The sequence below is a fragment of the Symphodus melops genome (genome assembly GCF_947650265.1).
Source record: "Symphodus melops genome assembly, chromosome: 1".
Classification (NCBI taxonomy): Eukaryota; Metazoa; Chordata; class Actinopteri; order Labriformes; family Labridae; genus Symphodus; species Symphodus melops.
The window spans coordinates 4859131-4885819 of NC_136691.1; the positions used below are offsets into that span (position 1 = coordinate 4859131).

General features: G+C 42.5%; 1 protein-coding gene across 1 annotated transcript in view; it reads left to right on the forward strand.

Annotated features, from left to right (window-relative positions):
- Nucleotides 1-26689, forward strand: part of syne2a (spectrin repeat containing, nuclear envelope 2a) — an 86454-nt gene that overhangs the window by 35768 nt on the left and 23997 nt on the right. The window contains exons 48-88 of the mRNA XM_079362720.1: nucleotides 42-2067; nucleotides 2159-2493; nucleotides 2634-2778; nucleotides 2983-3183; nucleotides 3340-3599; nucleotides 3676-3826; nucleotides 4156-4299; nucleotides 4397-4528; nucleotides 4983-5165; nucleotides 5265-5402; nucleotides 5632-5817; nucleotides 5908-6030; nucleotides 7326-7508; nucleotides 7783-7857; nucleotides 8204-8305; nucleotides 8736-8822; nucleotides 9040-9435; nucleotides 9932-10035; nucleotides 10120-10261; nucleotides 10963-11052; nucleotides 11587-11742; nucleotides 11879-12079; nucleotides 12731-12823; nucleotides 13143-13328; nucleotides 13599-13769; nucleotides 13921-14052; nucleotides 15269-15468; nucleotides 16544-16676; nucleotides 17445-17627; nucleotides 18425-18574; nucleotides 18730-18906; nucleotides 19546-19701; nucleotides 19785-19940; nucleotides 20663-20833; nucleotides 21199-21332; nucleotides 21741-21930; nucleotides 23274-23456; nucleotides 23678-23791; nucleotides 24486-24640; nucleotides 24848-24995; nucleotides 25893-25987. Of these exons, the coding sequence (XP_079218846.1) occupies nucleotides 42-2067; nucleotides 2159-2493; nucleotides 2634-2778; nucleotides 2983-3183; nucleotides 3340-3599; nucleotides 3676-3826; nucleotides 4156-4299; nucleotides 4397-4528; nucleotides 4983-5165; nucleotides 5265-5402; nucleotides 5632-5817; nucleotides 5908-6030; nucleotides 7326-7508; nucleotides 7783-7857; nucleotides 8204-8305; nucleotides 8736-8822; nucleotides 9040-9435; nucleotides 9932-10035; nucleotides 10120-10261; nucleotides 10963-11052; nucleotides 11587-11742; nucleotides 11879-12079; nucleotides 12731-12823; nucleotides 13143-13328; nucleotides 13599-13769; nucleotides 13921-14052; nucleotides 15269-15468; nucleotides 16544-16676; nucleotides 17445-17627; nucleotides 18425-18574; nucleotides 18730-18906; nucleotides 19546-19701; nucleotides 19785-19940; nucleotides 20663-20833; nucleotides 21199-21332; nucleotides 21741-21930; nucleotides 23274-23456; nucleotides 23678-23791; nucleotides 24486-24640; nucleotides 24848-24995; nucleotides 25893-25987 (8487 nt within the window). The remainder of the gene's footprint in view (nucleotides 1-41; nucleotides 2068-2158; nucleotides 2494-2633; nucleotides 2779-2982; nucleotides 3184-3339; nucleotides 3600-3675; nucleotides 3827-4155; nucleotides 4300-4396; nucleotides 4529-4982; nucleotides 5166-5264; nucleotides 5403-5631; nucleotides 5818-5907; nucleotides 6031-7325; nucleotides 7509-7782; nucleotides 7858-8203; nucleotides 8306-8735; nucleotides 8823-9039; nucleotides 9436-9931; nucleotides 10036-10119; nucleotides 10262-10962; nucleotides 11053-11586; nucleotides 11743-11878; nucleotides 12080-12730; nucleotides 12824-13142; nucleotides 13329-13598; nucleotides 13770-13920; nucleotides 14053-15268; nucleotides 15469-16543; nucleotides 16677-17444; nucleotides 17628-18424; nucleotides 18575-18729; nucleotides 18907-19545; nucleotides 19702-19784; nucleotides 19941-20662; nucleotides 20834-21198; nucleotides 21333-21740; nucleotides 21931-23273; nucleotides 23457-23677; nucleotides 23792-24485; nucleotides 24641-24847; nucleotides 24996-25892; nucleotides 25988-26689) is intronic.

The following is a 26689-nucleotide window of genomic DNA, read 5'->3' on the forward strand; positions in this document are numbered from 1 at the left end:
AATTTGTCACCGGATTTACTTATATTATATTTTTTTCACAGAGATATTTTAGGAAGCAGTGCCGTTCAGGCTAGCAAACTCCATGGCCTGCTGCAAACAATGGTACTGAAAAAAGGCCTGTTGGAAGAGTTCCTCCGGATAAGTAGCCAATTATCTGTCCACCTGAGCGACGCTGAGAGCTCCGGTGCTCTTCTTGCCCAGCTTGGAGATGTCCAAGAGGAATGGAGGCTGTTAGAAGGAAGTGTGAAAAGAGCTCTGCAGCACGCCTCAAGCTCAACCTCTCAATCCTCTCTTCTAATAAAAGATACCAAGCTGCTCAAAGACAAGCTTGAAGCTCTTCAGACGTCCAGCTTTGAAAGCAATGACAGCAAAAACGCTTTAGAATTTGTTTGTCTCATCACAGACCTGAAACTGTTCAACCAGTTATATCTGCACCTGCAGTCCGAGTCAGACGCTCTCGTCCAATTCTCTCTGGGTCAGAAAGAAAAAGAGGAGATCAAACGTGAACTTCAGGAAGTGGGGTCTCTCATAAATGTCACCAAGAGCAAACTAAACACTTCAACATGCGGCTCTTCAGCGAAGATAAACAAGCAATTACAAGATTTGATCACATGGGCCAAACAGGCGGAGAACGAAATCTCAACTGGGAAAAAGTTAGCTCTTTTCCCAGAGGAGGCTCGGATTCAGATTGTTGAGATGAAGAAATTTCAAACGGATATTTGGTCTCGAAGGTCCAAGATGCAAGCGGAAGTGGAGCAGATGAAAGATATCGCCTCTGGCATGGAAAAGGAGGAAAGCGACCAAGTATTTAAGACCGTAGAAGACCTTTATGTGGCCATCACTGACAGCTTGGATCATGTTCTTGCAACCATGAAGAAAGATCTGAAGGAAAGGGAGAACATGTTGTGCCAGCTTGCTAGCATGGATGCCTGGCTCGCAGAGCTGCATGCCAAAAGAGACCCCTGTGTACACGTCGACAATGTTTCGCAAGCCAACATCAGAGAGCTGGAGAGCGAGCTGAAAAGTCATAAATTTGCCACAGTGAAGATTGAGAGCACAATAAAGCTGGTGGAAGGAATGGCAGAAAGTTGCAAAGAAATCGCTGCAGGGTTGAGTCCAGGGGAGAGTCGATACCTTGTCAACAGACTGTCGGGCCTTTGGACAGAATTAGATGGATTGCTCGCTCTCGAGAAGGCAACCAGCTGGGAATTAGAGGAGCTGATTCATGAGAGAACTTCGTCAGACGAGGAATTGTCGACCATTCAGGCGAGTTTAAAGAACATGTCCGCTGTTCTGAAGCAACAAAAGTTCCCTTTAACACATGAAACCATTTCGAAAACCGCCCAATGGAAGCACATGTTGATGGAACATCAGTGCCAAGTACAAGAGATCAAGCACTGCCAGGATGCCAAGCGAAGATCCCTGTTGTGCACCATTGGGGAGCTGCAAGACCAGTGCAAAGCGCTCAGTATCAACGCCTTTGAACAAGAGAAATATCTGCACATGAGAAGCCAAATGGACTCATCTCGGGACATCACCAAAGAGCAAATCCAGCATGCCAAAGATAAAGATATAAATCTGGGTCAGAGGTTCAGACAGTGCCAAACGCTCTTGGTTGAACTCCCCTTGGTGAAGACTCGGTGTCAAGAAGCAGCTGACCAGTTGGAGGCCATAGCTCAGGAATTGAACCCAACTGAGCTTAATTCAGAGAGGCAGAGAATTCGCCAAACTGTGGAAACTTTAGTCTCCTGGGAGAACTCTACCACAGACGATATCAAGAATCTAGAAGCTGAGCTTCTGCTCGGCCTGCGTTTGTCCTCCGAGCTGCCTGCCTTAATGCAGTTTTTCCAGAGTACAAGAGAGGAGCTGAAGGGAGCCAAACCTGTAGACCCAGAAGAAAAAGCCATAGATATTGCCCTACGAAGGTGTTGGGTTATTTGGAGAAATATGGAGTCTGGGATGAGGGTCTTGGAAGGCCTGGGACGAAAAGAGAAGACTAACCTGAAGCACTGCAAGGAGCTGTACTCCCAAAGAAATGCGACCATGCATGAGTGTCACGTAAGAATGGTAAGCGTCCATGTTTTGATTCATTCAACAAACTTTTGAGAAACGTTTGTGTATCGTCTTGTATAACTATGTTTTACCATGTAACCAACAGGAGAGTTTGTCCAAAGCTCGAGAGTCCCTGAAAGATTACCAATATGCTGCTCAGGGAGCAATCACTTTCCTTCACAATGCTGAAGCCACCTTCCTCTCAGCTCCTGGAGGGTTTTTGGACTGTACTGAGGAACAGCGACAGACTCAGCAGGCTCTAGAAACTCTTGAGGGTGGATTTCAGGCCCATATTTCCCACCTTTTAGAGCTGGTGCCCAAACAAACCTGCCTGTCCCTCCAAAAGACTGAGCAACTCCACGTCAACATCTTCAGTCAGTTGTTGGTTGGAAGAGCCATACTGGAGGCCCAAGCCCAACTCAGGCTGGAGTCCTTGGAGAGGTACTGGGCATTCAATCTTCATCAAGTGCTGTGTTCACCTTCCCCCCCCCCCCCCCCCCCGTATTGTCATTATTATTTCTCTACATTTTTATCTGTAATTAAACTATAAAAATCATCTAAAGACAAATGTGTCACTTCAGGTGTGAAGTAAGACAACAAAGCCACAGGAGGTGTCATGAAGACATACGTCAGCATCTTTCCGGGCTCGAGGCTCAGCTTTCAGAATGCGCTGGGGAACAAGTGACGTCATACGATCGATGTGTTGCCCAACAAAAAAGAGCAAAGGTAGGTTTGATGAAGCATTATTTATGTTAGTGGTTTTCATATGCTTTGCTCTATGTTGGCCTTCTTGTTACAGCGCGGTGACCGCCGTCGTTTGGCTGTCAAGTACCTATCATGAAAAGACTGTTCTTTGCATGTCCATGGCACTACTTGAGGAAAATCTGCCTGATTCAAACGTCATCTTTTTTTTCTCATCACTTCAACAAGCTTTTGATGGAAGATGTCCACTGCCTCGCTGGTAAAATAGAAGAACTGAGAGCAGGGTGTCCGATGCAGGGCTGTGTCGTTGGAAAGGACGGCGAGCTGGGCGCCCTCTGGAGGCGCTGGGTGTCATTACGACGCGGTATCGGCTTTCTAATGGCACACATAGAACAGAGAGGAGAGGAATGGAAGGACATCACGACAAGTGTGAGTTTTACCGAAAACAGAGTTCGAAATGTTTGACCACATTTGAAGTAGCATGTAGAATTCAAAGGGGGAAAAAAAGATCAAAGCCAAATAAATATATTGGTAATAAAAGTAAAATAAAGATTTATTAATCATTGAATTTCCTCTTCTTTTTAGATGGAGCAGTGTTGCAGCTTTTTGGCCAGTCTTCAGGCTGAAGTTCCCGACTCGTCCACTGTGAGCTTCATTAAGGAGGAACCTCAGAAGCTTCTGGTTCAGGCTGAGATGCACCAGGCTGGGTTGGAGCAGGAGCAGCAGGCCTTGGCCTCGCTGGAGCACCGACTGGAGCATGCCTTGAGCTTATCTCGTTGCCATGATCCCATCAGCCCTGGACCAGTTGGAAAAACCCTTGTGAAGATCCAAGACAATGTCAGAAGGTGAGATTAGTTTGATGTGAAAAATGAATACGCAGTAATGTCCGAGATGCAACAAAAGATGCTTTTTCTTCCACAGCTTGAAGGAGAGAAACCTGCAGGTGGTAGCTGCTGCACAGGCGGAGGAGAAAGAGAGACAACACTTCCAAAAGCAGATGTTAGAGGTGGAGCAACACGTGTTAGCCATTCTTACTTCACTGGAGGCCGGTTCCAATCCAAGCAAACAGCAGGTACGGCTCGTATCAGTCCAAGCTTTGAAATTTCAGCTTGAATAGAAGTTTTCCTCAGATGCAGATATTTCTCAGATATGCTGCACATAAGGCTTCAATAATGAGACTTTAAAGCTCTCTTTGAGTATAAAAACAACAGCAAAAAGAGGTGGAGCTTACTGAGTCAGTTATGAGCTGCAGTGAGCTTACCTACCACCTTTAACAAGAAAATAAGTTTGAAAAAAAAAAGACCTTAGAGCCAAACTTTTGATCTCATCACTCATGCAGTCTCTCTGTTGTTTTTATGTCCTACCTTCTGATCCCCCCTCCTTTTATTTTTGTGCTGACAGGAGCTCAGAAAGGATTTGTCCTCTCAGGAGGCCAAACTAAAGACCATCATGGCCAGTGTGCAGAGCCGGTATGCTGAGATACCACCTGATATCAACAGGAGGCTACAAGAAGTTCAGCTGTCTTTAAGAAGGGACGAGGAGGAGGTAAAAGGGAACAGGAATAAATGCATCCTCGACGTGATAATTACTTAAACAAATGTGTGTTTTTCATGAATGTGTTTTTTTTTATTCCACTCTGCAGCTCATGGAGAAGAGCATCCCAGTCCGAAAGCTCAACAAACAGGTGGCAGAGTTGGGATCTGGCCTGGAGAAAGTCAAAATGTTACTGGAGCAACAGTCACCGACTGTCACCGAAGCTCAAACATTATTAAAGGTTTGTGTATTTAAGGGTTTATGTGTGTATGTGCATGCAATTTAACACTGATGTTACAATACACTCTAGTTTAAAAGTGTGAACAGGTTTCTGGATTTTAAGAACATTTTTAAGTAATTTATCTTCTAAATCTGTCCCATTTTCCACTTTGGTATTTCACATTAAAATGGAGCAGTTGGAATTGCTGACTTTGGGATAAAATCAGTTGATAGCACACAGCAGCTAACTGAAGAATCTTTTAGAACTGAGCAATGTCTGTTCAAATTTACAAGTGGAGCAAATAAACTTTAACTGTGCCCCTTACTTACGTTGTCACATCAAAGCTCTTTATACAATATGAACACAAACAGGAGCACAAATAGGAATCCAATAATAAAACAAATACAAAAACTGCGGCTCAGTCCCCGAGTTAAACCCTGAATTATGTCCATGCTGGACTCTGTTGATTCTCCAGCGTGTGTGGGACGAGCTGGATCTGTGGCACAGCCGCCTGATGCTCCTGGAATGTGAGGTTCAGGATCTTGCAGAGGAGCATCCAGATCAAGCCCACCTGCTCATTGACCAGCTCACCCAGCCGCTGCAGCTCTACCAGAATACAGCACAGCTGGCCGAGCAACGCACAGCTTTCCTCAGCAAGGTGGGGAATACCTGCTTATAGTATCATGTTCTTCCCTCTATCAATGAGGAGATGGGCTTTTTTTTTTTTTAAGCAGTCAATCTAACTTTGGATTTTCAGATCCCCTGCTGTCTTCAAGAGTTTGAGGACATTGTGCAAAGCGCCACCTGCTGGTTGGAAGAGGCCCAGTCATGGCTCGGTGCTCCCTCCTCGTCCACATCAGCCAGAAGTATCCAGAGTCATGCAAACTCGCTGCAGGTCAGTGAGGCACAACAAACAGCAAAGAAAGCAACATCTGAAGCTTTGAAGATGCACAGTAACTCATTTCATAGAATACTTATATTCTATATTTAAGCCTGTTTGATTTGCACTAATTTCATGAATCAGTGTTGACACTAGTTAACAGCATTTTGTATCATGGTAGTCACAAGCATTTTCATATTTTGTATATCCATTTTAAATGTGATTTTTAATTTCTGGACTGCAGCTGGTTCTTGATGACTCTGAGAGGATCCGAAGCGCCCTGCAGGACTTCAGACCAGTCCTGGATGAGGTCTCGGCTGTGTGTGACATGAGCACCCAGAAAGAGAAGCTGGACCTGAATGACCAGCAGGTCAAAAAAATGCAAAGCAAGATTCTTGAGCCACTGGATCAGCTTCTGCAGGCTGTGGAGGTAACTTTAACTTGATTGGTTTCCATTTGTTGAACCTCTCCGTCGAAAAGTGAAGACGCTGACTGAGTCTTTGATAAATCTGCGTTTCAGGTGGTGGAAGAAACCGAAACAGAGCTGAAGATGATGGAGAAAAATGTCCAGAAGATCAGAGCCATTTTATCCTCAATGGACAACTCCAACATAACTCTGACGGAGCATCTGCAAAACAGACAGGTGATACTGTGCATTTATGATTCTCCATCAGAACTGTCATCGTCATGCAAATCCTTTACAGAAGCAAGGCACGAATAAAGCATGAAAAGAGAAGCAAATGCTCCAAATATAAAAACACAACACATGAAGCATGTGCTTAATATGACTTGTAGGCCACTCCTCTATCATTAACTAACAAGTGCCCTACTATTATACCGGTTTATGTCTACGTACATGTAGGGCTGTCTCATCAAGAACTGAAACAGTCCTAGTCATTGGGATATGAATGAAAATATGCAGCATCATTGTATCGGCGTTCTTCTTTGTATGATTCGGACTCTTTAAGTTTTTGATGAGACCATTAGAGTCCTAATCATAGGACTAGGTATTTAATTAGGACTCTAATATACTCAACAACAACTTAAAGAGTCCTACAGGTAAGAGATTTTGTCTTGAGAGACACCGCACTCCTCGACAGTCCAAATATTTTCTCTTTTTATGCCGTATAAAAATGAAGTAAATATGTGTATAAAAACAGCGAGTCCTAATCATACCAAAGTGATTTACACTCTCTAAATCGTGAGATGGGCGGTTGTGGCTCAGCTGGGGGTTGGATCCTCAGAATGTCAGCAACATGACAATTAACCCCTTGATGGCTGAATTTGTTTCCTATTAAAACTGTTTTTTTTTTTTAAATGTGGTCCTGCTTTCAAGTAGATGCTAAATTAAGTTGAGAATGTTTATTTGAAAATAGCACATACAATAGATAATACCTAAAAATAGCACATGCATAGCACATCAAACGGATGTTGTTCTGTCTCCGACTGGTCCTATGACAAACTAATGCTTGCAAAAGTTTCCGAGGTATGTATTGAAAGTGCATCAACCGGCAGTGGAGGCATACGGACGCTATTTTGGCTGCATTTAGAGCGGACGGTTCGATGCAAATCTGCGACAATAGGTGTCAAGGGGTTAACCCTGATTTGCTTCTGCTGCTTCATCGGCAGTGTGAGATTATAGCAGAAGGGCTAGTTTCCATCTGTTGTCCCTGGGCAGGTAACAGAAAAAGACACATTACAACTAAAATACAAATACAATGGGATTTAACCCTTCTGATGGCCACATTACTCAGACTGTTAGGACTCTGTCTGAATTATCCTGTAATAACAAAACTGAAACTGTTCGAACCATTATTTCCATGATAGGAACAACTTCCTCTGAAGACAAAAAGTTCGCACGTGACGTCTGAATGATTTTATATAGCAGCTGATTTGTAATGTTCTGAACACACTTTGAGGATTTCTTTCACACTAAAGGTGATCCTGGCCAACGTGCAGTCGATGCAGAGGACTCTGGAGGAGATGGAGAGATGCAAAGGAGATCTTCAACTCCCACAGGGAGCGGAGGAGAGCCTGCTGGTGTTCTCCAGAGCCAGACTGCTGCTGCAGCAACTAAAGGAGCTGGAGCAGCTCACCCAGCAACAAGTGAAAGTGCTGGAGGTAACACGTGACGTGTGGAGTTTTATTTATTTATTAAGATCGTGGGAAGTTACTGAAGAGAAGAGCGGAGAAAACTTCTTTGTGTTACATTTCTGTACAGAGCACAACACAAGATAGTCGTATCTGCGTCAGTGAAACCTTTTGTGTCTTTTCTGTCATTAAAACAGAGTCACAAAAAGAAACGATGTTCAGCTGTGGAACCTTGGATATGCTTTGTTTATCAACTCATTTGTCTGATTCTCAGTTCTTCTCCGTTTGCTCTGTCAAAACATAGGACAACATTCGGGAGGAGGACGTCAGCATCACCAAAGTCTTTGAAATAAGAGCGACGCAATTGAACTTGTTCCAGGTAATCGTCATCTCAATCATAACGTAGAGCGTCGAGACCATGAACACTTCTTCACCAATCTTTTCATAATCTACAGCAGATCACCACTTCTAATTAAACTATTTTAGGGGGGGAAAAAAAATTAATGCCTTCATTTTAGAGACAGAACAGTGAGGAAGGGGGGGGGGGGGGGGGGGATTTGTACCCAGCCCGCCGTCCTCTGTACATGGCCTGTGTGCACTAACCTACGGGCGCCCCAGGAAAAGTTATTTTTTTGAATAATGAAGAAAACTAGTGGGACAACCTGAGCGTCACTTTTCCTTGAACTCACACTTTTAATCGCATCGTTCGCCCTTATCACCGACAGCAAGAGGCTGCTGAGGTGTCTAACTCAGAGGAAGAGGAGGACGAGGAGAACAAGAGTTGTCACTCGTCGTCCTCTGATACACTAACGTGCAGTATACCAGAGGTAAATGTGCAACACAATCACAGCTCAGGACAGCACGTTTTTCTGGGCACCTCTTTGGTTTTGGGTTTCATGACAAAATGTCAAACCTGAGGACAGTGTGACAACTCGTCTCAGCCAAACTGTGTTTTGGAGTGAAACTCAACATTTCCGGGGGCTTCTTCTTCTCCTCTTTTTCTTCGTATTTTAATTTTCTTCTTCATTTTCTCCACCAACACTTTCTCTTCTTTCTGGGGTCTGCAGGATTTCAGCGACATCTTTGCATGTTTTAAAGCGAGCCGTCTCACGCAGGCTGTCTCATTTCTCTCACACTGTCAGAGGCAGCTGCTGGAAATATGCTGCTCCTTAGAAAGCTGTCGCCTGACGCACACACACAAGGACAAACACACACAAGGAGAATGTACACACTGTCTTAATATGATTTATGTGTTAGGACCCAGAGGAGACGCTCGGCGCTTTAGAGGGCCAAAGTGAGGACACTGATGGAAGGGAGCCGCCGTCAGAAGTGTTTCATTTTCAGGCAAGAATATTTGATGTTTTACACATTTGTTTTAAATAATTTGCGATGTTGTTGTTTGTTTAAAAGTTCCTCTTTCTTCTAAATTTAAACAAAGCCTTAATGATTAATGGAAGTTACACAATTTAACCTCCTTTCATCCTCCTTCCTTTCATCCTTGGCTCTTCCATAAAGTGACGGCCTCAAGTTAAGTGTCATGTTGTTTTTTCTCACCTTTTAGAAAGTGGAGAATTTAGCTGCTGAGATTTCTGCTGATGTGAAGATGAGCTCTCCAAACACAGAAACAAAAACTGTGAAGCTCGAGCTCGATCCAGAAGACTCTGTCTCAGGACGTAGAGACCCTACATTGATAACGATGGAGCACAAAGCTGATGTCGGGGAAGCTTTTGGTCCTGATTCTGTGGCGGCCGAGGCGCTCGATGTCACTGCTGCGACGACACTGGACCAACGTGGATCTCCACAACATCAAACCCTCAGCACAGAGCGTCAAACAGAACCCGGCCAGGCAGCGGCCGCCGTGGAAAATAAAAGACTGATTCCTGTAACTCCATCCACTGACACGACAGCATCAGAGAGATCTACAGCAGAGGAAGACAAAGATCAGTCTTTAGATCTGGTACGTATTTAAGAAAAAAAAAAGACTGCCTTCAGATTGCCTTCTGACTTTTTCATATTTTTTTATTCGGAGGATGGTTGAGAATATTTACCAGAATAAAAGTCTGTGCAGGTACAGGGAGCATAAATAGTCTGAAAATAGAAGATTTTTCGAAGCCTTTCTTCTTCTCAATATCCACATTTTCTTTTCCTTTTCTTTTTTTTTTTTTAAGGAAAAGTGTATCATATTAGATATTTAGTATTTGTATGAATGCAACAAAAGTGGGTTGTGTAGTTAAAATACCTTACATTGGCATGTTGGGAGGCACTTCAGTTAGTTTTTTTCGAAGACTTTCTAAAAGGGAAGATTGACTTAGTTACTTGTGTGTTGATACAAGAACATTAATAAAAAAAAACAGAGAATGAATGCAATGAATGCATTGTTATTCACAGTCAACATTCAGTTCATAAATATTAGAAAAGACATTCATTTTCAGCATTTCCTCTTTAATTTTCAGAGCTCTCTTAATGTCTCCAAGAAGAAACGGGACGTGTGTGTCACTCAGAGTGGACTTGTGGAGGAATCCGTACAAGCTGAGAAGTCACCTGAGCTGCAGATCAGGTGACAAAAAAGAGAGAGAGAAAGAGGCCATAGGAATGAAGAATTAACCAAGATGTGATGTAACATGTGTCTTCTGATCCATAGCTCGGCTGGCCAGGATGAAAATGACACGGAGCAGCTGAGGTGGAGTCGACTTTACACCCAGATCTCTCAGAAAGTGACCACTCTGAAGAAAGTGAAGCCTCAGGAGCTCCTCAGCTCAAAGGATGGAGTGACTCATGGAAAGGTAGGAGGAACATACAGACACGAGATCAGATCGAGGGATAGCTGATTCACATCTCCTCAAGATGAGCGCTGGTGGAAAAATATCGTGAAGGACGGGGTCACGGGGTCAAGAGAGACCTGATAGACTGACGCGGAATGATTTCTAAGAAGTGGATACGAGGAAACCGACGCCGTTATGTTTCCATGGCAACAGTCAGTTTAGCATTCAATGATCACATAGTTTGATAATGACATGATTCAGTCCTTTGAGTTCCTCTCACTTTGAAGGTTATAAAGTCCTTCGTGTTTGTAGCAATAAAATCAAAATTAACATTGAAAGTGAGCAACTCGCCGTCAGTTCAACTTTAAAACTGGCAGATTAAGGATCTAAAATAGAAGCTGGACTGCTTTTCGATTTCTTTGACTGCAGTAGCCTTTAAATCTTAAATCAAGACAAAACTGATGATTAGTTCAATGAAACTACAAGTGAAAATGTTTTATATCTAAAATGAGGAAAAGTGAATGCTGAAGTACTTTTGGCTGCTATGCAAGCGGGATATCGGCCGACATCATCGGAGTTTACTTTGTTTTCTTTATATTGTGATAAAGTGGGCAAATACAAAATAAAAATGAGCACATAGAGCTCTATTTTTAACCCATTTCATTTTTTCCTCACTGTGAATTTAAACAGCTACTGAGGACAATTTTTATTTTTGAATTCAGGATCCAGAAAAAGAGACGTCGACAGAGTTGTCATCTGCTTCTTTTGTTCTCCACCGGATTCACGAGTCCACCTCCATGCTGAGACAAATAGTAAGTACAATTCAAACAGAGGTTCAATCTGCTCCGTTAGAATCACTACTGTGTGAGAGCAGTGTTTGGTGACACATATTGAGTATAAGCTGTCCTACAAATGCGTCTTATGTTACCTGAAATTTACGATATTTCTGGGCTTTTCGGGCCTTTATTGTATTTCTTAAATTAAAGAAATAGAAATTAATTGAATTCCTATTTCTGACTCTATCCACTGGCAGTTGGATAGAGTCAGAAATCAGGGAGAAAGAAAGCGTGAGAAATGAAGTGAGGAAAAGGAGGCACAGGTCAGACCCGGGCCGCCCACCTGGAGGATCACAGCCACCATGCATAGAGCTCACCGAACTCACTGAAACTGTATTTTAAAGACACGCTTTGATTGTTTGTGACTTATATTTCTCACTAATAGCAAACACGAAGGTTCTGCATGTGAATGTGTTCTCCTAACTTTGATGAAGACAGACGTAGACAATGAGCTGTATGCGTTCAGTGAAGGGTAGTACGGTGTGTAACTGTACATATATCATCACTCAGGTGAGCTCTGCAGACGGATCACATCCTGGTGGAAGTGAGGAGCTGTACGACGCCATGCGGAAGGTCTTCCTCAGTCTTAACGTTGCTAACGACTTCCTGTTGACTCCTCGTGGCTCTGAGGACGAAGACAACCAGCTGAGGCTGATCCAGCAGGAGGTGACTGACCATTAAGCTCCTCAGGCTTCATATCCAACTCGACTTTAGTAAAGATTATATGGGGAAAGAAATGGTCGATTTGACTTGTTATGATCTTTTCAAACTTGTATTCCCTTCTGTCCTTTTTCCTTCATAGTGTGTCTCAGCTGAGATGGTGACTGTGTCGGAGCTGTTGAGTAAAGTGCAGTCAGACACCAAAACCATGCTTTCCAGGGAAGAACCAGAAGCTCTCCAGTGTTTGAACTCCCTTCAGGATTGTCTACAGACAGTCCAGCTGATCTCCACCTCATCTCACAATCAGCTCCTTCAACATCTGGCCATGAAACACCAACATCAGGTTTGACACAGATCAGTCACTGTTATTTACTAGGACCACTAGGATTCATTTCTCTCAGTATTTAGAGTTTAGGGGATCCCTAAAAAATCTGATTGAGCACCCCATCCCACTCATCCCACTCATTCTTAACTATGATTGGCTATTTGCATTTTCAGAGGCGGGAGAATCAGCTCTTTGGGTTGTGTTGCAACAGTCTGCTATAACTTTCTTTGCATTTCAAAGTTATTTAGATACATTTTTTTTTGAGTCCTTCATAAAGTAAACTGTGAATATTTATGAAACCACTTGTGTTACGTATTAGTGAAGAGATAAACACTAGGTCCTAAAACGTTTCAGATTGTGAGTCCTAGTGACTAGGACTTACAATCTGAAACGTTTTTTGAAGTTAGAAGTTAAAGTCACTAAACTCCTGCAGACGTCGGTGCCCCAGTATGGCCACCTCAGCGTACAAAATCTGGCTCCGCCCCTTATGACACGGGCAACTTTGCTGCCCAGTGATGTCTTCAATTCTTAACTTTTACACATTTGATTGATCAGTTATTGACTTGGAGTAAATCATTTTAACTTTGTGCTACTTTAGCTTTAGCCCAGGTTTTGAATACTTCTTCTCCAGCGCTCTGAGAAAACCCATCGGTACTTTTTGTCTCTTAGGAGCTCCCGTCCAACAAGCCGTGTTTTCTGGACGAGCTTGAACAGGGAGAAAGTGAGATTTTCCCCAGCATAAAGAATGCTCCCAGTTTGGAGGTAACCTGTACTCAGCTATGTGTTTGCACATTTCACTGATGGAACAAAAAAGTCCAAGAAGAAACATTTTAAAAATGATTAACATACTCTGAGAACAAACATGGAACGATTGTGAAAGGGCCCAATCGGGCCAAAGAGCAATGACGACCAGTGCTTCATTGTTATTTCTGAGTTTGATGATAAAATGAACATTTCAGTGTTAACTTAGAAAGACAATACAAAGCATCCATCAGCAGAAGAGTCTACTTTATAAGGTCTAAATGATAAAGTTAGGTGTAAATATCTGTTTTTTAAACTTTGTACTTACTGCCTCTTTCAGCTGTGTGTGCTGGGCAGACATCTGAGGGAGGGTCCAGGGGAGAAAGTCAAGCTTCAGCAGGCTTCCCGGTCCTTGCTTCAGGGGACGACTCGCCTCCTGGAGCTGGGTGAAGAATGCTTCACAGAGAGGCGGATGAACCAGGTCCATAACTGCTGCCAACTTCAAGCCGCTCTCTGCGGACACAAGGTCTCAATGTGCTTTCAACAAGTTGTTCAACAGGCAGGGGAAGAGCAGATTTATGCTGGGAACTATCCCAAAGCTGTAGAGGGGCCTCATGATGGATATCAAAGAGATGTTCAGTGCTAAGACAACCTCAAACGACAACTTGTGCTTGATTTTTGTGTTTCTATTTGTCTTTACACAGAGATAGTATGGATCTCTCGCTTCGTTTCTCAGGCTTACTTTGCAGTGTTTTCACTTCCCTTCTGTCGTGACTCTTGTCTCTTGTCGATCCAGAAGCTCCTGCAGGTCCTCAGATCTCAGTTGGCGTTTGTTCAGCATCTGTTCCAGCGTAAGCCAGAAGCACTCGAATGTCCGGAGGATGAACGGGTCCAGCTGGAAGTCCGAGCCAAAGCTTTGCAGCAACAGGCTCTGGGACAAGAAGTGGCCTCTCAAAGGAGAATCCAGGTTTGTTGTGCACGTTTGCTGAGGGCCATAAAAAGTTCATGCATAAACAAAAGTGGAGCCTCTGCTGATATAATTCCGTGTGTTCTGTGTTTGTGCTCACAAATCAAATGTTATTTACTCAAATGTGGGTTTGTGAATGTGCACGCCGCAGGAGTGGAACCGCTGGGAGGATAATTGCGGTCGACTTGGAAGGCTGCTGGACGATGTCGAAGCCTTCATCAGCAGTGAGGAACCAGAGGGAGACGATGAGGAGTCAGTGAAGGATAGGTCACATCTCTGCCAGGTAAAAACCTCTAACACTACACACAGATCATTCAGGGTTTGCTGACTCATCAGACTTTGTTCCACTCATCTCACTCTGGATCTCCTTAAATCCCTCAGACACTCCACTTCCTGTTTGAAGCAACCAATAAACAACATTTTCTTCTCATGTCATTGTATAATATTTACATTTTACTTGCTGCTTCACTTCACTAATTGTCTATTGCTTGCATGCAAAAGGCCAAAATGAGCCTTTGAATTGTGTGTGCAAATGTTCTCATCTGACTAGTCTTTTTCCCGACTAAGGATTTGCGTCGTCTCGCCTGATTTGTCAGAGTTTGCTGTTAGTAGACTGACAGTCCAAAGTTGTGTTGTTTTTTTTTGGCGCTCGTTGAGTTTCACCTCATAATTTAACCCTTTGTCTTCTACACATGAAATAAGCATTTATTCTATGATGGGACTTGTTCTGTCCGCTTCTCACTCATTAAGTCACTAATGCATTAATGTGACCTTAATACTATATCACACATTTACAATACAGCAGACACACACATGGACAGTCCAGCAACAAAGAAACACGTCTTCAAACTGACAATCTGAGGATTTATTGAACTCTCCTGATCATAATAATCAACCATGACGATTTAAAGTGAAAGCTTTAATCCAAACACGATCCACAGAACTGACCTGCTGACCTTTTGATGACACTTCATAGCAGCCTGTAACAGCCAATAACAGCCCTTGTTGAACGGTAGCGCCCCCCGTCTTGACAGCCAATTGCACTGTGACTGTGCGGACACCTGACTTCTCTTGTAGCTAGTGAAATTCTCAGGACACAGAAGTGTTGCTTCTATCAACACTTGAGGGTGATTTCTTCATGCACTCACTAAGGAGACGTTTAAAGGAAGAGTGGTTTTCAGGAGTGCATTAGTACTCGTCTAAATGGGCTCACCTTCACATCTGACCCTTTTATTTCTGACAGACTGAACTCTTGTTTTTATAGTTTCTCAGAGTGCAGGGTTCAGATATGATGCATTAGACCAGTGAAAAAAAAGCCTTTTACCGTAGCAATGAGGTGATTTGAAGAGCATGATTCAGTGGTGTCGTGGCTTTTTTTTCACAGACACAATTGTACCACAATTTTCTGTCCCTCATGTCAGATTATCTCGCGCAAATCCTCTCGTAGAACTTCTAATAAAACTTGATGAAAGCACTGTCCTCTCCGCCTCTCCTCTCAGCAAACACTGGTCCAGCTGGATGAGAGCAGAGCTGCTTTAGGACTGCTCCTGGATCAGAGGAAGCTGCTGCAGGCGGAGCCGACGCTCGCTGCCGCAGTCAGTCACACGGGGGGCGCCATTGAGCTGCGATGGCAGAGCGCCTACAGGTGGACCGAGCAGGAGATTCAACGCTGCAGGGACATCCAGGACAGCCGGAACGGGTAAGATGGACATGAATAAACAAATAAACAAACTAAAAAGAGCCGGATGTATATCCTACTTAATCTTCTAATCTATTAAAAAACTTCTCAGTACATTTAATATGAGCCCGACAAGTCCAGATTAACATCATAATCCAAGATGATGTACCTCTGAAACTTAAACTGGCTGCAAGTTCTAGTTACCTGATGATGTAATGATGTCATCAGAGGAAATGTCCGATTTAACTTGTTACGTTGAGATTTTAGGTTCTTTTCAGAAACTTGAGTGAAGCTTGTTTGCTGCACTGGCTGCTATTTTTACTCTACACAAACCTTTAAGGACTTTATTTTATTTTGAGATAAATATTTTGAAAAAAGATAATAAGCATATACAAATTGCAATGAGATTAATTTGTTGTTTTGTAGTGAATTTTGAAACATCGCCTGAGAAGTTTGGACTTCTGTCTGAAACAACCGTGTCACTATTTTATCACCAGAGTTTAAATGTGAATCTGAAGCGATTGAAGACTCTCGAAGTTTGACTTGAAATATGAATAATTAGTTGCATTAAATCTTATAGAAACAACAACATCCATACATTATCAGGCCCAGAACACCTTCTGTGATTTTATTTAAAAGAAGGAGAGCTACTGTGGGAATATTAACCTGAGAGTGAAGATAAGAACCGGTACCTTTTTATCCCACAACGTATTCTGTTTATTTCCTTCTTCTTTGGGGAAAATGATGGGAGGCTATTTGTGAAAGACAAAGATGAAATCTCAAAAGGTTTCATACAACGTTATTGATGTTGTCGTTATACCCTGGGATATTCGCTTGTACTCAGTTACTCCTGAATAACACGAAGAACTAAAATAACCCTTCTTGAATCCCTCTGGAGAGTCTGAAATGTGCCGCGACAAATCTCCCATCCGTAGCTGACTCTCTCTCTCTCTCGTCCATTCATGACATCATAGCTAATAAAGCACATGACAAGCTATCTATCAGTCACACTCAGACGTGTCACTCAGGTGTGTTTATTCCTCTCTTTGTTGAGGAGAAGTCACTGGTTCATGTGTTTCTTTTCTCCTCCTCACAGATTCTACACAGACTTCACTTCGGTCAGCGATTGGCTGGTCAGCGCCAACAAGCGGCTGAAGAATTGGTCGAACCTGGCGTGCACCTCTGAGCTGAGCGCCGAGCGTGTTCACAGCAATCTGATGGAGCTGCTGGTAACGCGTCACGTCTTCTTACAACATTTATTTATCACACTGTGAGGAAAGCTGCTGTTCTCATGTGTGTTATATTAACACAAGAACATACTCATTGTTCTCCTCTGCAGACACTTTTAATCTGTCCACACGGGGTTCTGTCTTCATAGTTCAGTTAGCTCTGACTGTGTGAAATGTAAGAAAGTCAATGTGAGGTACCTTTTATCTTTTCATTTCCATAAAATAAAATAATAACTTTAGATTAAATGATTTGATCAGGTTGAATCAAACGGGGTCAGTAGCTTGGTCTGTGCGGGATTAGATTGGGAATCAGAGGGTTGCTGGTTCAAGTCCAGGTGTGGATCAAAATGATGGAAGTTTGTCTGTTTGCTGGAGAGGAACTCCTGAGCGCTGCCGATGTGCCCTTAAGCAAGGCGCTCTTTCATGTGCAGCCCCCTCACTCTCCATTATTGCAGCTCCACAGGTCCTGTGTGTGTGTGTGTGTGTGTGTGTGTGTGTGTGTGTGTGTGTGTGTGTGTGTGTGTGTGTGTGTGTGTGTGTGTGTGTGTGTGTGTGTGTGTGTGTGTGTGAATGTGTGTGAGAAGAATGACACAGTGAAAATAAACCAGAGGGAGTCATACAGTAAAGTTAAAGAAATCATTTTATTAAAACAAATCTCACTGATTGGATCAATATTTTCACAGATAGTCCCAGAATCTTAGTCTTTGTTGCCTTGTACATAATTCAAAGTATTAATCACACATCACTGAATCTTGTGCTCCTACTCAGGACTTCTCCATGGAGGTTGAGTCCCGGTCAGTGCAGAGGGCGTCTGTATCCCGGGACGCGTCTCAGCTGCTCCACCTCAGAGAGGCTGACTGTCCCGGGCTGCGAGCTCAGCTCAGCCAGCTGGATTCAAACTGGAGCCAGCTGACCTCTGACCTGTCCAAGACTCAAGACCGCCTGCAGCAGGTAGAGTGCTAACAGAGAGATATCCTGGGGCAATGTTTTATAGTTAAAGGGGCACTGATGCACACCACGTCATGATAATCGGAACTTTCTAGATCAGATGTCGGCGAACTTCCCGTCCTTCAGAAAGATCTAAACTCCTCCTCGACCAGTCAGCACCAGTCTGTGTTTGTTGTTGAAAACAGGTCTGAATCAGATCTGATATCAGACCTAATCCCCACCATCCTTTTAACCAGTGAAAATAATCTTCCATCCTCTTGTCGTGAAGCAAAACTTTCTCTTTAACTTGAATAACTTGTTCGTGTAAGAATGAAAGGAGGACAGAGACGATGTTTTTAACAGCATTTCTTCGTGGTCATTTTAGCACGGTGGACATGTTTGAAATAAAAGATATCAGTCAATCCAAATCCATCGAAACTCCTTTTTGTATTATGAAACACTCAGCCTTGAACTCCTCCTAAAGGGGAGTCTTTGTGCTGTAGATGTCAGATAAAAACGGGGAATCTGGGAGTTAAAGGTCTTTTTTTTTTCCCCTCCACCATTCATCACCAGTGAATGGAACCGCCGGTCATAGATTATATTAATTAAAACTTTCCTGCCAGGTCTCTCATGCAGAAAGTTACTTTTCTATGACTTTGTCAATCACCGGAGGAGATGATGTCACGACGATGTGATCAAAGAAAGACTGATTCATTTAGACAGGCACAGGCGTCTAGGCCGTCAAGGCTAACTCACAGAATTACTCAAACGATTAAAAAGAGTGAGGCAAGAAACTGAAAAACGTGCTTCCTGTTTGTCAGCGTCTGCTGACAGTTTGGCCGCCTCTGAGGCTGCTGCGTGACCTGGAGGACTGGCTGGGGACGCAGGAGGCTCGACTGAAGCGGGAGAAGGACGCTGTCCTCGAGGCCGAAGACGCTGCTCAAATCACTGAAACCCTGCATCACTACCAGGTACTCAAAGTCATTAGAAAGCTTATTCTAACGGTCAGGATTTTATTTCAAATTGAAACACTGCACTTCAAAGATGTTTAGTGATGTAGCATCGTAAGTCGGATGATGTGCATTTCTTTTTTTTTTTTAAATTCACGTGATTATTTCCTTCTCAGGAGTTAAAAGTGGGCGTGGTCAACGGGCAGCTCCTCCTTGATTTCCTGTGCCAGTCTGGGCCTCAGGTGGTTGGACCGGATCATCATGCCCTCTTCTTTGAGTATACATCGTTTGCAGAGAACCTTGGCGCACTCAGACTGAAGTGGCTTCACGTTCAGAGGGAGCTGGAGAGCCAGGTGTGTACTACGTGGTTTAAAGCCAATGAGCTGCAGAATCTACAGTTACATGATCCAAGTTCATTCTTCATCTGAGCCTTCTGGTCTGACGTATCTATCAAAACAAATTTACAAGAGCATGTGTACAAACAGTTGCAGCAAAGTTTGCAACAAGGAGATATTATTTAAGTCTATTGTATTTTTTAACCCCTTTATTTAATTAATGTCAATTTACTCATCGCTGTTCTTTTTTTTTTTTGTTGCTATTGATAGTGTTTATTTGACCTGTTTTACTGGGTTTTTTTGGCTGCTGCAACGCCCAAATTTCCCCCTATTGGGGGATCAATAAAGTTTATCCTTAAATGCAATGTTGGGCTTGTTGTGAAAGAGAGCTGATCCAACACACATTCCCAAAAAAATAAAGTTCTCTGACCAATTCAAAGAGTCGAAGGGAAATCACCTTTTCTCTACCACGAAGGGCTCAAACATGATTATGTGTAGACAAAAATATCGGTTACAAGTTATGAACTTTGGAACCAGCCTGTGAAACCTCAAAGATAATTCTGTTTATGACAACAACAGTGGAAAAAACCTGCAGGACTCTTGAAAATAACTAAAACCACGCTCGAGTCACTGACTGTTTGTCTCCCTCGCCCTCAGAGTCGAGAAGCTGAACAGGTACATCACACGTGTGCAGACAGAGAACGGCGGTTACAGCATCTTAAGAAGTGGATAAGACGGCAGAGAAAGCAGCTCGATCGCTGGAAACAGCCGAGTGGTCAAAGTGTGGCGCGTGAGGCTCTGAAGGAGTCTGAGGTACAGTGACGGGAGGAAAAACAAATTGTCTGAATCATCTCGCTGATTTATTCGGTCTAATCCAAGACTGCTTTGTCTCGCAGGCTGTTATGAGCAGAGTGAAGAAAGTGACTGCAGCCCTGCTGACGCTGAAACTGACACGAGTGTGTGAGGAAAAGGATCAGGTTCACGCTTGTGATACAATCTTCTCTGATGAGACGGAGAGAGTTTGTGAGGATTGTGAGGATCTGGGTAAACAGGTAAAAAAAATTGACTTGTTTTGAAGGCAATGGTCTTTGAGTTGTTAAACAAGTCTCAGTAAAAAGTTACTGTCAGATACAGTGCGTGCGTCACCATGCATAGCAGGTACAATCCTCACGCGGGTGACCAGGTTCGACTCCGGCCTGTGGCCCATCTCCGGCATGTCTATCCCCAATTTCTAACTCTCTCCAAATAAAGCCATAAAAGCCTGAAATAAATCTTAAATGAAAAAAAAAGTTACTGTCACATATGTTTAAAAAGTCCTCTCAGTTTTAGTTTTTGTTACCATGATGCAATCTCCATTACCCAGTCCCTAAACACTACAGATCTTTAGTCACCCAAAAACTGCCATGAGTGAAAGAGAGAGAGGAGAATTCACAGCTCCGTTCAGCCACATTATACTGTGAGTGATAACTGAGACGACAGGTTTAAAGTAGGTCATTTCCCCATTATGTGGACAACTGAGGTCACTGTCCACACTGCACAAAATATGCAGATTCAGTTGTGCTATTTAGACAGTGTGCTGCAGTATTCAAAAACACAGAAGTAACTAAGAGTGAAAGCCCAGGACTTCTACTTTTATTGCTGTGGTTTAAAAAAAGGTTTAAAAATCGTTTGATTTTGTCTGTGCTGCATCAACGTTTAAAATCCTGCTGTCCTGTCATCCAATTTAAAAAACAAAATCAAATCACATCCTGTCTGTCTTTGTGCTCATTTGCAGGTTGAATCTGTGACTCCAGCTCTCCGACAGACTGTGGAGGAGTTGGGACGTTTCGAGGGCGATCTGAGGGAGGCGTCTCTGCACACCACTAGGGTGCGCTGTTTTCTGCAGCATCAGCGAGCTCCCCCGTTCTCCCTCGGGCAAGCAGAAGCCGACCGGGACGTCCTCCAGGTGAGAGTAAAAGCTCAGACTGTCATGTCACATAAAGGCCACGCTCTATCATAATAATAACTTGAGTGCTTTTTTGCCACTTGGACTCTCAGGCATGTTAACAAAAGTTATAAAGGCTTGACAGATTTAAGCTGCTGTTTAGAAATGCCAAAATGTATTTTTTTTTTCTGTTCCAGTTGTAATTGTATGAATTTGAAAGCCTGTCCATTTAGTTTTGACAGACTCAGTGAGTTACCAGCCTTCATGGTCTTCAAGTTCTCAGTATTTGACAGTCACTATACTTGCGATGTAGAAAAGTATGTTCACCTCTGAAGGAAAACGAATAAAAGGTTGATGGTTTTTTTTTTTTTTTTTTTTTTTCACAGCAACTTCAAGAAAAGGCCGAAAGAGAGGGAGAGATTTGGGCCTCCCTGGACAAATCCTATCAGGGTCTGGTGAAAAACCTCCATAATGGAACAGCTCAAGGTCTGGGCGATCAAATGGAAAGAGAGAGAAAAAGGTCAGTGGCATGAAGATAAAGCTTTCTGCAGAGTGGAAACTCTTTGAAAGTGCTCGACGGAAATACAAACAGACCTCTCAGAGTTTTAAAATAAAGATGACAATGACAGCTTTCAAAAATAAGACATTCAAATACAAATTGTTTTACAATATCCTCCATCCACCTCCGTGATCTCACTAAGGGAGGGTATACACACACACACACACACACACACACCAGCCCAGGACCACACCCCTTACTCTGACATCCCTCCCATACTGCCTAATATGTCCACAGGATCCTGTTCATGCACTGTGTATTTCAGCCTATGTGTGCAGTGTGAAGTTGAAGTCTTCTTCTGTACACACCATTTATCTGAATACACGCATGACTGAGTTTCACAGTAGCGATGTGTTGTGTTTGCATCAGGTGGAAGGAGGTGCTCCAGGATCTTAAAGGTGAGCATGTGAAGGCTGAGGAGACACTTTCCTTCTGGCGGGAGTACACTCAGCTCTCCGACCAGAGCTTCCTGAACCTGCAGGAACTGAAGACTCAGTGGGAGGAGCTTCTGTCAGCGTCCCCTCAACAGGACCCTCGGGCTGTGGTCCAGTCAGTGCAGGTGAGTTGGGTCTGCAGTCATGTGTGAGTGGGTAAACCAACATCATGAGGGTAATGACTTGAAGTTTCTCTCAGCTGTTTTCTAGTTGTTGCCACAAAATGGAAGCCCTATGTCAAACTATAGTCCATCCTTGTACGATGTGAAGATCAAACTATTTTAATAATTATGTGTTTTGATTAGCCTGCATGTGTAACAGTTTTAGATAAACACATTCAGACAGTGTATACATATGGACAGCATGTTTCCATCTGCTGACGTTGTGCAACAGTGAAGCCAAAACACCCTGCATCTTCCAGGTCTTCTGAAGGTTATGTAAAGTCAGACGATGTGATTGGTTGTTAAGTGAAAGCAAGATTAGGTTTTTTGATTTAAAAAAAAAACAAAAAAACACTTCAACATGTGCAGGACAAGATTTGCAAAAAAAACAAAACAAGACTTGCTGGTTTTTTCACTGTGGGCGCCAACATCCATAAAAACCAAACGTTCCTTACAGAAGCTTTAGGAAGGCAGAAGGATTTCTGAGTTGGGTGGTTGAATAGATTAGTTATTACATGTGGTGAATCTGACACAATGTGTTGTGATTGTGAGAATTTAATCCACTGGTGATTTGCACATGTGGCTGCTGATTCGACAATTTCTGAATTTAATGAACTCACAGCTGATTTAAGAAATGCACACATACAAACCAAACCAGTTTGAAAACATGATTACTTACTTCTTTTTAATGCAGCTTCCATCATTCCCGGCTTGACTCATCTCGTGCTCTGCTGATTCAGATACTATTTGCCTTGAATTCACTATTTTATTTTCAAAGAGCCTCGTCTCGTTTTCCTGGAAAAGAACTGCTTGCTCACATAATCAGAAATATCCGAGAGGGCCTTCTTTGTGGACGAACCCTTATTTCTCGTGTACTACTTGTGCCTAAAGTGACTCGATGGGACAGCATGTGATGTTTTGCACATTTGTTCTGAAAAACAAATTTTCAGGACTTCATTCACGTCATTTTTCCATTTCCATCATCTGCAAAAGTGGACCGAAAAGTGAGTCCAAACTAACCAGGAGCCACACGAAAATAAATCTGATGATGATTTTTTCTTGTGGCAAAAATAAAAAAACATTTTGGCAAAAATGATCAACAGTAATGAACACGCAGTTCAATTTAGTGTATTTCATGTTTAAAAAGAAAATAGAAAACGGTACATGAGATTATGAAAACGGTAAAAATGCTAAATGGACTTCTACTTGTGTAGCAATCTTTTCTTCTATTCTACCTATTTAGAAATGTATTGATTGTTATCTTTCATCAGTTTGTCAAACTGGCTTTTTCTTGTCTTTAATGGCAGAATATGCAGCAGGCTGCAGAAGATTTGCAAAGGGGCGTGAGCGATGTTCTCTCAGCTTCCAAGCCTGTAATCGGACGGATACAACCCGTAGCCGGGAATTTTATCCAATCAGAGACCAGACGGCTGTCACGTGACGTCCTGCTGATGAGCCAGGCAATTACAGGAAGAGAGAAACGCGTTCAGGTGAGGAAAACTGTTGAAAGCAGGAATGTTGCTTGAAGTCGTGATTTCTTTTTCTTGGTGCTTCACTTGAACTCATCTCTCAGGCGACTCAATCATGTTGATATTCAATCATTTTTATTAAACAGAAAGCAAATTCTATTAAAGATAAATACTTTGTGTTCAAACTTTAAAAATCAAGATTAAAAAAAAAGGGTTGGTTACATCTCTCTGTGTTTTTGCAGGACGATTTGGAGCAGCAGCAACTATTTCGTGCTCGACTGGACGCCTTTGAAAAACAGACGCAGGAAATTCAAGATAAACTGGACAAAGGCTCAAAAGACACAAATTCAGTGAAGGTTGGTACAGAATCTTTCTGACTTTGACTTACTTTACCTTTAATTTATGGCCCTTACAATTGAGTAAAAGTCTGGCATAGGTGTCATAACTCAAAAAACCCTTGTGCCTGATTTATTAAGAACACAATTAAAGAGTATTAAATTGCTCCAAACGATTGCACGTTGGTGGGTGGGTGTTGTACAGGTGATCTACTAAGAGAATTTAAAGGAACTATACGTGTTGTTTTGCTCAAATGACAGACCCAATCCTCACTGCGTGCCGTCACTCGATTAGACTTGATTAGAGTTTTAAGACATGCAAACCTTTAGTAAATTAGGCCCCTAAACACATCTTATACACGTTTAAGGTTAAGCATGAGTTACACTTTATGTGCCCCAATCAATAAATTAATTCACAGCTAGATATCAAAAGTCAGGTTTATGCTTTTCCCAACAGTGGATTACGAGTAGCTACAGTATGTCAGCATAGATTTAATGGCACCAATTTTCCATAATGAAGACAAATGTGCAAATATTTTGGGGTCAAGTGTCAAAGTCCAAGACTTCATGGTAACGTTATTCTTCCTGTTCATATTCACTGAACCCAAACATGGTGGTAGATGTAGTTCTTATCAAGCTGAGGTGTCCTGGGGTGAAAAACAAAAACTATTCGTGTCCCAAAATGAAACTGTATTTTTTTTTCTTGAATGTGTAGCAGGTTCTCTGTGAGCTCAGTGACCTGTTTGGACCGCTGGTTGACGTCAGAGAGATGAATGACTCTGTGAGCCTTAACAACAAGGAGACAGACAGACTGCACACGCTCAGCAGGCAATGGGTCGAAAGCCTGACTCACACATTTGACATGAACAGGTGAGAAAGTTCAGACACACAGAGAAAGAGTGCCATCATGATGTTGTTTGAATTATGCTCATTATGTCAATCATTTTATTTTGGCATGTTCAAAATCCTATCGTGTCCATGTTTTGTATAAACAAATTTTAAAGATAAGCACATTTGTAATGATGTGATGAATCAGGTTTTCCAGTACTAATGAGAGATTATACTTTTTTTCCCCAGAGAGCTGCAGGCTGAGCGTCAGCGCTCTCTGAGCTTTCAGGAGAAGTGTGAGAACCTGACGTCCGTCCAAAAGAAGCTTGAAGACGAGTTGATGTCTAAAACACCTCAAAGTTCCTCCAGTCTCCAGGAGATGCTGTCTGAACATCAGGTACAAAAATCACCCTTTTTAGATTCTCTTCATGTCTTTCCCTTGAACGCATCGGTTAATCAGCTCACGGGTGCCATATTTCTTTATGCCGTTTTGGTTTGCATTGCTGCAGGACTCAAGGGGCTTTTTGCTTGTTGCATCAGAGCAAACAGTAATAACATCAAACTCCAATGACTTAAACCTAAATGACACTTTATCTCATTGCTCTGTTGGTTTGAAGCAGAGTGAAGTTAGCAGCTGTCCTCACTTGTTTTGGGGAAACCCAGTGTTCATTTTCCAAGAGTTTTAAGAAGTAACTTACTGACGGTTTTCCCTCCAATACGTTATATTACACATCATAAACATTGTATATTTGATGATATTATATGTAAAATGTCACAAAGATGTCACAAAAAGGTTTATGGTTAATAAAACAGTCAGTGATGCCCTGTTCCAGTTGGTCCGTACGCAGGGAATAAAGAAGTTTAATGTCCGGTCATTAATCCCTTTTTACTGACTTTCACTGACGACCATGCAAAATGAACCAACGTGTTTTTATTGCATGTTAGAAAGCCTGTGTCCCTTCCTGATGCATGAACTCACAGTTCCCCTCAGTGCTCGGTGCTCACTGCGCCCTGCTGTTTACAAAAACAAATGCAGAATTAGAACCTAAAAAAAACAGCTCCTACAACATGTTAAACACATCACTGTGATTATTGCAACAGAATCAAGAAGTACCAGTGCCATCTGTTCGAAATAGTGCATCCTTCCTTTGCTTATTGTGAAAATCAGTATCACTCTACAATTAGTGATTATTTTGTCTCGTATGCGACTGTGATGTAAGTTTAGTTAAAGATAGGTTTTTTTTTAATCTCATTATTTTCTCTCACCTGCTGTTGTTTTTTTTATCTCCTGCAGAAGCTTGAGGTTGAGATGTGTAACGGACACCAGCTCCTGCAAAGTGTTCTCTGTCAGGCACTCGAGTCCCTGGAAACAGAAACAGAAGAGAAAAGGTGAGTAAGGATTTACATGAAATACTCCCAGTCCAACGCTCATGTAAATGTGCGTTTCACTCTGAGAGTCTGAAACACTCCATCCAGCTTGGGGACCGCGTCCGGCTCTCAGCCTTCCATAAGCTCTGTTTCAGTCATCCATCTTTTTTCTTTTCACAGACGATTTACATACATTTTTCAGTTTCAGTCTTCAGTAATATTTTTTACCCTGAGCAAACTAACAGGAATCACATCAGCTCTTTCTGGGTGTTGTGCTGCAGAGAATCTGTGAAATAATTCACAGCTCACCGTTGTCTGATCTTGTTGATTGGCAGTCTTGTATTAAATTTGAGGTTCGCTCATCATCACTTTCCTTTTTGCTGCTGTAACAATCACACACCCTGTGATGTCTGATTTCCACTTTGAATGTAAAAATGAATTGGGAAATCAATAAATAGATTCAAAGGTGTTAAGGTTCACATCTGTACTCTGAAGAATGAATCTCAATAATGTGGCAGCGCAAAGAGTTTGAAATTGAGGATGCATCACCATCTTTTAAATTGGAGGTGCGGAAGCATTTATGCTTCCCTGAGACAGGAAATGAAAGAGCTGAGTAAACAACAGATAAGACAAAAACTGTGTGCAAATATTACAAGAAGACGGGAAACTACACAAACAGCACAACCAACACGACGCAGCATTTAATGAGAAGCTCCAATCACC